Source organism: Henckelia pumila, chromosome 1 (assembly GCF_033568475.1).
Source record: "Henckelia pumila isolate YLH828 chromosome 1, ASM3356847v2, whole genome shotgun sequence".
NCBI classification, from domain to species: Eukaryota; Viridiplantae; Streptophyta; class Magnoliopsida; order Lamiales; family Gesneriaceae; genus Henckelia; species Henckelia pumila.
The window spans coordinates 87,161,379-87,175,195 of NC_133120.1; the positions used below are offsets into that span (position 1 = coordinate 87,161,379).

The 13,817-nt window shown below is 35.5% G+C and overlaps 1 protein-coding gene and 1 long non-coding RNA gene across 4 annotated transcripts; one reads left to right on the top strand and one right to left on the bottom strand.

The window, feature by feature from the left end:
* Nucleotides 1-1,216: 1,216 nt before the first annotated feature.
* Nucleotides 1,217-4,349, bottom strand: LOC140876278 (uncharacterized). Of its 2 annotated transcripts, none has more exons than XR_012148724.1 (4): nt 4,222-4,349; nt 1,984-2,807; nt 1,555-1,616; nt 1,217-1,483 (listed from the first exon to the last, which is right to left on the bottom strand). It is a non-coding gene; the product is annotated as an uncharacterized lncRNA (long non-coding RNA). The 2 variants fall into 2 exon arrangements; XR_012148725.1 differs by lacking the exon at nt 4,222-4,349 and adding an exon at nt 3,140-3,389.
* Nucleotides 4,350-7,399: 3,050 nt separating this feature from the next.
* LOC140876173 (uncharacterized) lies at nt 7,400-9,442 on the top strand. Of its 2 annotated transcripts, none has more exons than XM_073280056.1 (4): nt 7,400-7,513; nt 7,903-7,979; nt 8,114-8,686; nt 8,754-9,442. In XM_073280056.1, exons 1-4 carry the CDS (start codon nt 7,478-7,480, stop codon nt 9,373-9,375), a joined length of 1,308 nt encoding a protein of 435 aa, XP_073136157.1. In that variant the 5' UTR covers nt 7,400-7,477; the 3' UTR covers nt 9,376-9,442. The 2 variants fall into 2 exon arrangements, with proteins under 2 accessions (XP_073136157.1, XP_073136156.1); XM_073280055.1 differs by having other exon boundaries at nt 7,408-7,543.
* Nucleotides 9,443-13,817: the final 4,375 nt, after the last annotated feature.

Consider the following 13,817-nt stretch of genomic DNA (forward strand, 5'->3'; position numbering starts at 1 on the left):
GGGTGCGCTCGGGCGCCGTCCTGGACCCATCTCTTGGGTTGGGTTGGTTGGGGCTGCGCTCAAGCTGCAATAAATTGCAGTTCGAGCGCTGCCTTGGGCAGAAAAATTCCCGATTTTGCAGCTTCACTCTGATATGTAAAAACCCTTCTAAAACATGTTATTTTAAGTCTAAAACATGGATTGACATACAACTCAAGCACAGGCATAAATCACATCCAACTAGTAGCTCCAAATCCATCAAAAGAGTTATACTAAACTAGGTGTTCAACATGTTCTTCAAACCATAACAAGGTCTTGACTTCTAACTAGGGGTGTTCATCGGTCGGTTCGGTCCGGTTTTCGATTTTTTATTTCGGTTTTTTCGGTTTTAGAAATATATAATCCGATATCTGAACCATTTTCCTTCGATTCGGTTTGGTTTTTTACTAAATCGGTTCGGTTATTTCGGTTTTGATATAATTATTTTAATTAATATTATAAATATATTTTAAAATATAATATGTTATCTTTTAAATGATTTTTTTGGTAAAATATTTAAATTCAAAGTCTAAATGACTTAAATAAACAACAATGAACTAAAAATTATTAAAAATAATTCTTTATTCACTAGGTATCATCACATAAAATATATAATATAAACAATTATATAAATAAAATTATTAATTTAATAAAATTTCGGTTTTTTCGGTCGGTTCGGTTTTGAGATATATAATCCGAAACCGAACCAAATAAATTTCGGTTTTAACATTTATATCCAAATTTCAAATTTCGGTTTTCGGTTCGGTTCGGTTCGGTTCGGTTCGGTTCGGTTCGGTGTTTGGTTTTTTCGGTTTGGATTTTTGATTTTTTTGGTTTTATCCGAAGTTTGAACACCCCTACTTCTAACAAACATGATAAAGATCTAAGTTCATATCTTTTGCTACAACCCGAGTCGCCACTTGCTAAGACTCTAACTCGAGCTACCCTCGTTGTCTCAGGCTAGCTCCCGCACCTTCTGTTGTCATGCACACATACAAAACAAAACAACAGCCGGATAACTCCGGTGAAAATATAATTCTCAGTATAATCGACATAAAAATGCATTAACGATAGCATCTCAATTCAAGCTATAACATAAATCAAACACATATTTAGTAAAGTAAATATATTCTCGAGATTTCGTATCCGATCTCGGTCTCAAGATTCATTTATTATTTTCCGATCTTGGAATCAAGATTCGTAACCGATCTTGATCTGGATATATCCGCGCTTTATAGATCGTAATCGACTCAACATCAAAAGTAAGCAATATAATTCAAAGATCCATTTACCTGAGATGGATTCACAATTCAAGTTCTAAACAAAGAACATATATTTAAACAAGTATGTGGTTTTTGCGGGATAACTCAAGAATCATAGTTCTCGAGTTTCGAAGCCCTTACGATCGATGTCATCTTATATATTTTCTTTTCTTGGTTCTTGAGGTGCTTCAAATCGGAGAAATCTATAACAAGAACTCATATCAAAATCTGCTCAAACTCACAACTCAATCTTCAATAAAAATCAACTTCAAACCTTGCTCAAAGCTTCACCGATCGAAGTCGAAGTTCTCGAGCTCGTCACGCTTCACTAAAATTCTGAAATGAAGTATTCATATACAAATAAGATCAGCTTACACTATAGAAATTCGCAGCTCAATCACAAGACATCAAAAGAGCTTCAAATCATAAACCGACGGCGTAACGACTACAAACCGGCAATCCCAACTATATCCAACTCAATCCAACAATCATATACACTTCATAACCATCAAATATCAGCAAGAAACCCACGAAATTCAGCAACATCAGAATTGATATTTTCGAAAATAGCTTCATAAAATCATAACAAATCCGTACAACGTTCTTTTTTCGATTCGTCTTCGAATATACAATACATGCTATCTCAATAACATGCCATCTTCACATCAAAATTCAAAGTATGATAGAACTTCATAAAACTTACACCAAAACGTAGCTCTCGGAGTGGTGATCGCGAATATATATTCAACTCCGAATTCTGACGGCCGGATCTTGCACAATTGAAATCAAACAATGAAATTTGGTTTACAAATCTGAAATGGAGAAGAAAAGGCTCGATGCTTGCTGCTGAAATTCTGAAGAAATGAGTCAATATACACGTTTGTATGTATGGTGGCCAAGTTGTCCCACTCAGATTTATCTATTTTCACTTTGGCCCCTCAAAACTTCATAATTTGCAAAACAATCCCTTGATTTTTTCATTATTTGCATATTAGTCCTCATCCCTTTTTTAATTCACTTTCAATCCTAAATAATTTAATAATATTAGAATTTAAATCTAAACTCTAAAAATTCTCAAATTAAATATCCTCGGATTAAAACAAATAATCTCGGGCTTTACACGACCCTTACTTGAATTTTTAAAAAATACTGATACTACATATACTCCTATACATATATGTATCTATACTTAAAATAGTTTTTCATAAAATATAATAATACATAATAAAATCGATTGCATGCAAATATCTTAAATACTCACACAAACTTAAAACCCATGCATGAAAGTTTCATAAAAAAAATATGGGAATCATAATCCAACGACAATACCAAGAAAATGACTAAAATAATAAAACCCATTAAAACAAAGAAAATTAGTAAACATGTGCGGAAAATAACATAATGCATAAAAATCCCATAACAATTGTATCATAAACTGCATGGGTCACGAGTGCGAGCTCGCTACGGATGCTCAGTCGTCCAATCTGCCAGTAGGGACCACATCATCAAAACTAGCATCAAACTCATCTGCACACCATTTAAATCTAATGAGTCTAAAGGCTCAGCATGTTCTACCCAGAATAACAAATACCATATAATAAAATCACATGCAAGCATGTAATACTTAAAATTATCATGAGGTATCTTATGCATGCATGATCATAAAAACATTTGCATAATATTGAGTCGTAAACATAAACATAAACATAATCATAATCTTATTCTTAATCTTAACACGTAACATAAATACATAACATATTCATGGCATGTCATAATCGTAAAATCATCATCATTATGAGTCGTATTAGTGATGTCTGACCATAAACATAAATGATTGATCAATCTATAAAACAACTTACGCGGCGGCGAGGTTCACCCAACCTTAAACCGGAGATTCCCTACGCCTCTATGCTGCCACTTCACCCAACCTTAATGGGGACCATAGGCTCTTGAACCTAATTAGAGAGGTCATGGGGCTCGGTATCCCGATTTTCAATCCCATGGGTTGCCACAATCACATCAATTTCTCAAAAATATTTTCTTTACATGCCCTTAATCTGTAAATAAAATACATGCATGAATCACGAACTTAAAAATATCATTTTTTTCTTAAAATTTGCCCGTAAATATATATATTTAACTTATTTTTCATAAAAATCACACTTATATAAAAAAATACACACACACATATATATATATACATATATATATATATATATATATATATATATATTAAAAAATATATATTAAAATATATTTACGGATCATTTTACTTGCCACGGACTCGTTCGAGTAGCTGACCCTTAACTTGAGCTCATTAATTTAGCTGGCCTATTAACACTCAAACTGATCCAATAATACTTAGACTAGCCCAACAAGACTTAGACTAGCCCAATAATACAATTAAATCACTCAAGCTCAATAACAACTTAATTCAAACACTGACTTCTAATTAAATTATCCGGACAGGAAATAAAAAACCCGGACCCATGCCCATATCACATGAACCAATTAAAATTTTGACCCGACCCGAACACCTCATGCCCGAGCCCTACCCGAGCTGCCCAAAAACAGCCAAGACTAGCCCTTCTCATCCCAGCCATGCACAACTCATACTTAAACCCATCGGCCACCTCTAGCCGTAGCCCCGCCGGTAGGACTACTCCAAGGTCCTGTCGTCGACCCAACCAGGGTCGAGCCCCACCTGAACCAGACCCTAAGGAACCAAACCGAGCCATGAACCATGGGAAACCTCCACCGGAACCAGCCGTGACCAGCCATCAACCAAAACTTGAGCCAACAAGCAAGAAAAACGTGAAATGATGCATAAATCATGAAATCTTAAAATTCTTAGCCATAAAAAAATGTAAACACAGATTTCTCAACATCAAAACAGAGCATATATGATTCAAATGGGTTAGAAACAATGAATAGAACATGCCTTAGCTCAAGAAAGACAATTACGATTGCGTAGCTCGCGACGGGACGACCAGAATGCCCAAAATCTTGAGATTTTCTTCAAATTTCATGTTGGTATGTGCAAGTGTGAGTGATCGGATTCCTCCCAACTGCTTCTTCTCCAGTAAGTGAAGGTGAGGGGAGAATGAACTTGGGGCTAGGTATATGTTTGCGTGTATTGTGGGCTTAGGCCCTTTTAATTAAATTTGGGTAAAAAACTTAAAAATAACTAGTCCAAAACTAAATTTTGGACATTAAAAATCCCCCAATTTTTTAAATACAAAAAGACCCAATTTTAAAAGTGCCCTAAAAGTCTTTAAAATGACCTTCGAAGGTAAAAAAATAATCTTTTAATTATATATATATAACCCAAACTTAGCTATAAATTAAGTTTCAAAATAATTATTTTGGGCTTTTGAAAACCTTAGAAATAACTTTCGATAAAAATTTTTACCCCGTTCGTCCACGGTCCGTCTACGCGCTTGTAAATCGACTTTTCCTTAAATAATTCATAACTCTCAAAATATTCAGGTTAAATGTCATAATTAAATTTAAAACACATAAACGTGCCTCATAAAAAATCATTTAACCCCTTTAATTTATTTTTAAAATAGTAAATCCCTAATTAGGCATACAGTTTTACGTAAATGAATTTCTAGGTGTTGCACTCGTGGAGCTCGATCTGCACTACTCCAGGATTTTCCACAAGCCAACATGGGAAGCTCTATTCCCATTGCCGATGGGCGACGAAAACGAGCAAGGCGATGGGTAATGCCGGAAAACAGAAAGATGAAGTTAAACATTGGCTGTGAAGTCAGGGATGTCTCCTCTTGGCCTTTGGGAATCAAATAACACAACCTATATCTGTTGTCCATGGTGAGTTTCTAGCGGTTCATGAAGGTGTATTATACTTTTTGAGAAGAATTTTAAAAATGTTCAGATTGAATCGGATTTTTTACTGACAGTGCAAACAATCACGAACAATCGTGAAGATTTGGATTATATTGGGGTGTGTGCTTCAGAAATCAGAAATCGTCTACTTGGTCTCGGAGCTTCTGGATTTATCAAGTTTGTAGATATTCTAATTTCATAGCACATTAGTTTAGCTTCTTTTTCTTTTTTCTCCCATTACTCATTTATTTAGTAAAATGGTGAGTTTTCCATTAGACTTGTAATGAATGATTATTAATCAATATACTTACAAATTTCTTTCAATCTATATATGCATATATAGATATATATATATATCTAAATTTCAATTTTATGCAACTTGCATATATTTGACGATATCTCAAAATGGTGGTGTTTTTTTTTTAAAAAATAAAATAATGAAAGTGTTGTTTAATGTTAAATTATTTTTTGATTGAATGATTTAAATATGAAATATTGACTTTTATGCAACTTGCATATATTTGACGATGTCTCAAAATGGTGGTGTTTTTTTTTTTTTTTAAAAAAATAAAATAATGAAAGTGTTGTTTAATGTTAACTTATTTTTTGATTGAATGATTTAAATATGAAATATTGACTTCTATAGTTAATTATTATCAAACTTAATTTGATTGTTGAGGTATACATACATATATATATATTAACGACTATGTACAAACAACTCGTCAATGTTTAATCATTTTTGGATTGAAATATTTATGTACAAACAACTCGTCAATGTTTAATCATTTTTGGATTGAAATATTTATTAAATATAAAATATATGACTATATAATTATTATCTAGATTATTCTAATTGTTGAGATATTTCGTAGCAATTGACATATATATATTATATTTAATAAATATTTAAATCCAAAAATGATTAAACATTGACGAGTTGTTTGTGCATAGTCGTTAATTATATATATATAATTTGAAATTAGGTACTAGTGTTTGGGAGAGCTTATTAGAAGCACTTCTCAGCTTTTTCGTTAACAAAAATTTGAAATTTTGTGAAAGTTTATTAACGAAAAGCTGAGATGTTCTTTAAAAGCTCTCTCAAACACTACAAAGTAAGATCGATTTTAAGCTTCGACGGGTACTACATAAAACAACCTTCTGATTTTTCTTTCTTTTTTTAAAAAAAATAAAAAACCATCATTTTCAGATAAGAATTTTCAATCAGATGCTAGTTGCAGTAAATTTATACGTGTGTTTATGTCATATTTGTTCTTATAATTCTTGACAATTATTTTTATACTAGATATAATTGTTGAACTCCGAACACCAAAATTTTGTTCAAAATTACCCTTATATATGTAAATTTGATTATATATATATATATATATATTCATATTTTTCTCAACTAAGTATAAATAGATAGGATAAATAAATTTTAATTTTAATTTATTTACATATTATTACTTTAAAAAACATAAATAAGAAAATCATAACTAAATTAAATATTAAAAAATAAAATAATAAATAATTTTTATAATATATAATACTAAATATATCATAATATTTTATATACAATTAGATTAAATCTCTACAACGAATATACTAAAACTGATAATAATTATTTATAGAATTCGATATATATATATATATACATAAATATTTGGATACAAAAAGTATTTTAAGCATCAGCGACTACATAAAACAACATTTTGATTCTCTCTCTTTTTTTCTTTTTTTTTTTCTTGTAAGCCAAAAAAAAAATCCATTTTGAGATATTGTCAATTAGACGCAAGTTGCACTCGATTAACCCCCGAACTAATAAAATAGCCTGCAAACTAGGTTAGTCAGGTAAACAATACTAGACAAGTCATGTGTGACAAACTAGTCCAAGAAAATGTTGATAGGGGAATCGAACTTCTGACATCTAGCCAAGACTTCACCTAGTACTCCACCAACTTGAACACCACTTAGTGGCTTTTATGGTGTTTTAAACTTGCATGCTCCCCCTTAATTTTATCTGAGATGAACAGTGTCCATCCACTAAGATTCGACTGCTTCTTCATTGCTTGCTCTGATTATATTAAAATGGCATTTTTCGAACATTAACAACTGATTCAAATGTGTTTTCAGACATTTTCAAATTAATTAATGGATTGATCAAGTGGGCAAAAGTCAATTAACAATTCTCTAGCAAAGATTTGTCGACCAAGAGATTTTTTGTATATAAATAACATTCATGCATGTACACTGGATTCTGAATCAAATCACTTAATATTTTCTCAAACCAGATCGAGAAAATTTCTTGATTTGCCTGAGAACCGTGACCATTGGGATCCAATTAATTAATGTTCCGTAGAGGGCAGACCATGACAAAACCGGCAGTGAGTTTAAGCTCCATTGAGAGTCACTTGGTGGGATTTTCTATATAATCATCATTCTATATATGTTCAATATATTTATTATATATATTTATCAACATGATCAGCATATACTTACATGCATATATACAAATTAACTGTCTTTACATATAATTTCATGTTACCTGTTGAGGCACCGAGTTGCAGCCAGGCCGGCAATATCAGGCATATTATATATATGATTTGTATGCATAATTAGATTTGTGCAATTTTGATTCAACTTTTTGTTGTTTCATCTGCCATGATTTTTGACGTATCAATTATAATATAGTGTTGATGAATTGGTTCATGCTCATGCTCATCTGGTCATGCCTTCTTGTTGCTGTTTCAGTACTGTTAGTTATTGCATGCAGGTGGCTCCAAGAGATCTTGGAATTGCATGGGGCGACGACTCGCGTTTCTGGAACTGGACATCTCATACCGATTCCAGGTCCCTAGCTTCCAGCTCCTAGCTAGCTAGCTAGTATATTCATGTGGAAATTAATTAAACTGAAAAAGCTTTTCAGAAATTTCCTAGATCTCTTTTGTTTTTGGGTGACCGTACGTGTATGTCTTTGCATTCAGATTCCCTGAGGTTGCAGAGCTCAAGCGTGTGTGGTGGCTTGACATTCTAGGAAAGATCAAAACAAGATTGTTGTTTCCAGAAACTACTTATACTGCATTTCTAGTGTTCAAATTAGCCGACGGGGCTTCCTGCCTAGATGAAATTAATGCGAGTATCAAATTTGTAGATGATCATGAAGAAGATGGGCATGTCCAAGTCCAACAACTGGCTACAACTGTTCAACTTCAATCAACTAACTATGCTATGACTATTGGAAGTGTTGCTGCAGTCCAAAGAAGATCAGATGGATGGATGGAGGTCGAAATCGGAAACTTCCGTTTTCAAGATGGATATCGAGGAGAGGTGGAGGCAAGGTTGGTGGAAACCACAAACACCAAGATGAAGACTGGCCTCATTATCGAGAGCATTGAGTTTCGACCCGAGGCTACTCTTGTCCCCAACAACTATTTGAGAAAGAGAAAAGGGGAGGATAAGGAGAAGGAGAAAACTTTCTTGGTGGCTTCAAAGGAACTTCAAATTGCGTGGGGCGACAACTCCAACTACTGGAAATGGACATCTCATGTCAATTCCAGGTCCATTACCAGATCCTAGCTCATTATACATAACAAACTGAAAAAACTTTTCCCATTTAATTTGCAGATTCCCTGAGGTTGCTGAGCTAAAGCATGTGTGGTGGCTTGACATTCGAGGCAAGATCAAAACAACATTGTTGTCTCCAGAAACTACCTATGCAGCATTTCTGGTGTTCAAATTAGGTGATGGGGCTTCTTGCTTAGAAGTAGCTAAAGCAATCATCAGATTTGTAAATGAGGAACAAGATGATCAGCATGCGGAACGACTAGCTAAAACTGTTCATCTTCAAGCACCAAATGATGCTATTGGAAGGGTGGCAGTCCAAAGAAGAGATGGGTGGATGGAGGTAGAACTCGGAAACTTCAGTTTTGAACATGGATATCAAGGAGAGATCGAGGCACAGGTACTGGAAACAACAGGAACTAAGGTGAAGACCGGACTGATTATAGAGGGCATTGAGTTCCGGTCAGTGTATGCCGAGGCTATTCATGTTCCTAGCAACAATGTTATTCCACACGAGTTCCAGCAAGTGGATGCCGAGGCTACTCATGTTCCCACCAACAATGTTATTCCACACGAGTTCCAGCAAGTGCATGCCGAGGCTACTTCCGTTCACAACAAAAATATTACATACAGAATGAGAGTTTGGTTACAGAGTTTATGTTCCTGTCCTTGTGTTTGTTCATGATTTTTTTTGTGCCTGTGGGGTTTTTGGTCTTTTTTAATGCATCTCAAAAGCTTAATTTATTTGGTAATTTTCTGTTCATCATCAATTTCAAGCTTGTTTGTTTAGGACTTCACTGTCCTTTGCGTGTGTTGTGTGATAGTTCTTCAAATTAAGGGGGACTTTGATTGAATTAACTGTGAGGTTCTAGCTCCAAGTTTACTGGATAATTTTGACGTACTCACTTTCAACAATCCCATCCAGGCCACAGCCAGCCAATACCTAAACAATTTTGATTAAGTCATGAATATTTGAAACTTAAATCTTTCAATACAAAAACAATCTACATAAAACAATACTTTGAGACATCGTCATGAATTGGAATGCAAGTTGAATATAAACAATTAACATGTTGGCCAACAAGTTCAACCACATATATTATACATAATATTGATGTATGCAATGTGATGATGTCGAAATTTTATCTCGGATTCGGTCTGGTAGAATGGATCCTCCAAATCCTTTATAAAGCAGGTCGGGTAGGGTACCTATGAACTCTGCACAAGCAACAACTAGGTCAGGGGGGCGCCAAAGGTGTTTTTGGCGTGACCCATCCGATGCCTAAGTCAGTGTCTTGAAGGCAAAGGGTATGATGAGTGCGAAAATAAAAGAATATGAGTGCGTGAATATAAAAGTGAGAGAGAATGATGATGAATGATGAATAGTCCATAATGAATGAACATAACCATAACAGTACCTGTATTTATAGGGATAAAATAGAGTAAGTTACCTAGTCGAATTATAACATATCATGTACTAGGAATTTTAATCCATTGGATCCTTCTTAAGTTTATCTTTATCATGTGAATATTTGTAATCATGTGAATATTTGAAAAGATCCAAGCTTATCTCATATATATCATAGTCATACTTGAACTAGAAAAGGATACTTGCGGCCCATTAGAAACAGCCCAGGTCGGCCTATAATGACCAGCATTGATCAAAGTCCAACATAGCCCAAACTGGGCTGGACCTTGACATGTTGGGCCATATCGAGTAGACCCATTATAAACGGGCCGGGTTGAAATATTTTCTCAGGGTAACAATAGTACCTCCCTAACTAGTCTAAAAGAAGAATGAGTTTAGACCAAGAATGTAGCCCGGACCCCGAACTACCTGTGCCTCCTTTGGACGGCCCAGATTTGAATCCGCGTGATGTGTTTTCAACGAACGGTCTAGATGAAGTTCTAATTAGAACCAAACTCGAATAAAGAGCAATAGACAACAACCTGATGAAACCGAGCTCAAATAAAGAGCTGTAAATAGCAATTGATGTTGCCGAGCGGATCGGGCTTTTAAGATAACCACGAGTTGCGTGGGATTACATGATGCCGAGCTTGGTCGGGCTTTGGAGAATCCCACTGACGTGGATTTATGATGCCACTGATGTGGACTTTTTGATGCCACTGATGTGGGCCACTGAAGTGAACTTTGAGTGCCAGACCTGCTTAGGTTTTGTATACCACTGATGTGGGCCACTGTCGTGGACTTTGAGTGCCAGACCTGCCTGGCCTTTGTATACCACTTATGTGGGCCACTGACGTGGGTTTTGAGTGCCAGACCTGCCTGGGATTTGTATACCACTGATGTGGGCCACTGAAGTGGGCTTTGAGTGCCAGACCTTCTTGGACTTTGTATACCACTAACGTGGGCTTTGAGTGTGAGACCTGTCTGAGCTTTGTATACCACTGATGTGGGCCACTGACGTGGGCTTTGAGTGCTAGACCTGCATGAGCTTTGTATACCACTGAAGTGGGCTTTGAGTGTCAGACCTGCCTGACTTTGTATACCACTGACGTGGGCTTTGAGTGTCAGACCTGCCTGTGCTTTGTATACCACTGATGTGGGCCACTGACGTGGGCTTTGAGTGTCAGACCTGCTTGGGCTTTGTATACCACTGATGTGGGCCACTGACGTGGACTTTGAGTGCCAGACCTGCCTGGGCTTTATGAAGTGTGGAACCATAAATTGGGTCTTATTGCTAGATTGCATGCCCGATATGATATAATTGGGACTTACTGCGAGATTGCATGCCCGATATGATATAATTGAGCCTTACTGCGAGATCGCATGCCCGATATGATATAATTGGGCCTTACTGCGAGATTGCATGCCTGATGACTTAAAAGATGGCCTTACAGCGAGATCGCATGCCCGATATAATAAAATTGGGCCTTACTGCAAGATTGCATGCCCGATGTGATATAATTGGGTCTTAATGCAAGATTGCATGCCCGATAACGTAAAATAACTCAAACAAAAATACAAGGGAAGAGAAGTCCAACAAATTTGATCACAAGAAAACAAACATGTAATTTTGATAGTAGAAGATGCCTCAGAATATTATCAATAATGATAAAAAATTTAATAATTTAATTCAAACATAAATAAATTGAAATACTTATCTCGTTCATGCGTTGTCGATGACATGACTTTGGATGTATAGCTAGATAATATCTTCTATATTTTTGATCAGAGAACCAACTTGATCTAGCAAATGAAAATCGATATCAACCGTCCAGAATGTGCGTCATGATGTTCTGAACTCATGATAAAAATTTCAAATAATTTCAACGGTTAAATTTTCCAGAATGACTTTTTCAAGAACACTGCTCAGAAACTATGCAAGCAGATTGTGTTGCAGCTCGGCGGTCTGAGCCACTTTTCCCCAAGTTCCAAAATTTCGATCATGATCTTCACCATTCAGATCCTAGAAAACATATTAATAAATATGTCTGCAAAATTTGAACCCGATCCGACGGTTCAATTAATTTTATTTGATTTTCTCAAAGTTATGATGCGCAAGCCATGCGAAAATATACAGAAACTGTGCGAGTGAGCAGCTGATGTTAGGATGTCAAAATCCCATTGTACAAGACTTTATTCACGATCTTCACCATTCAGATCCTAGAAAACATATTAGTAAATATGTATGCAAAATTTGAACCCGATCCAACAGTTCAATTAATTCTTATGAGTTTTGAAAGTTTTTGATGCGCAAGCCATGCGAAAAACACATAGAAGCTGTACGAGCAAGCAACGTCTGTTTGGCGGTCCAGATCATCGTTCAGATCTTAGAAAACATATTAATAAATATTCATACAAAATTTGAACCCGATCCGACGGATAAATTAATTTCAATGATTTTCGCAAGTTTGTGATGTGCAAGTTATGCAAGAATCCGAAATTTGTTTCTTCTCTTGTACTCATCATCGTAACCCTTTGTTTTCGAATTCCCACAGATGGCGCCAATTGATGATGTCGAAATTTTACCTCGGGTTCAGTCTGGTAGAATGGATCTTCCAAATCCTTTATAAAGCAGGTCGGGTAGGGTATCAATGAACTCTGCATAAGAAAAAACTAGGTCAGGGGGGCGCCGAAGGTGTTTTTGGCGTGACCCCTCCGATGCCTAAGTCAGTGTCTTGAAGGCAGAGGGTATGATGAGTGCGAAAACAAAAGAATATGAGTGCGTGAATATAAAAGTGAGAGATAATGATGATGAATGATGAATGGTCCATAATGAATGAACACAACCATAACAGTACCTGTATTTATAGGAATAAAATAGAGTAAGTTACCTAGTCGAATTATAACATGTCATGTACTAGGACTCTTAATCCATTGGATCCTTCTTAAGTTTATCTCTATCTTGTGAATATTTGAAAAGATCCAAACTTATCTCATATATATCATAGTCATACTTGAACTAGAAAATTATACTTGCGTCCCATTAAAAATAGCCCAGGTCGGCCCATAATGACCAGCCTTGATCAAATTCCAACATAGCCCAAGCTGGGCTGGACCTTGACATGTTGGGCCATATCGGGTAGACCCATTATAAATGGGCTCGGGTTGAAATATTTTCTTGGGCTAACCCAATGAATCCTTGATTCCAAACAAGATCAAGGTTTTTCCCAGGGTTGAAGCTCCCAAAGAAAGATGTCCAAGAACTATGACAACTGGGAACGACTGGTAGAAGTTGTGTTCCGCAGAGAGCGATTTATACAACTTGCCTTGAGTCACTCCAGGACCCCAAGCAGCTGCAGTTCCCAATCATCGAGTTTGGATTTTGGCTCGAGTCTCCTCAAGGTTAATCATGTATTTGAACATACTGACCGACGATTTCGGTTGGGAAAAATTCTAGCAAGTGAACTAGGTCAAGTTATAATATAGTTGGACAGAGTCCAAGTCGATCCCACAGAGACTAACGTTTAAATATTAAGATATAGACTATTCAAATTAATCTAGGCTAATTAAAATAAAGGATTTTTATAAATTAACTACTAATTAAAATAAAATAAATTATTCTAAAGCAGAAATTTAAATTAAATTAAATGAACAAAAAAGCTTTAAGACTGATTCAAATTTTAGGAAAATGACCAGGAACACACAACAGTACCAGACAT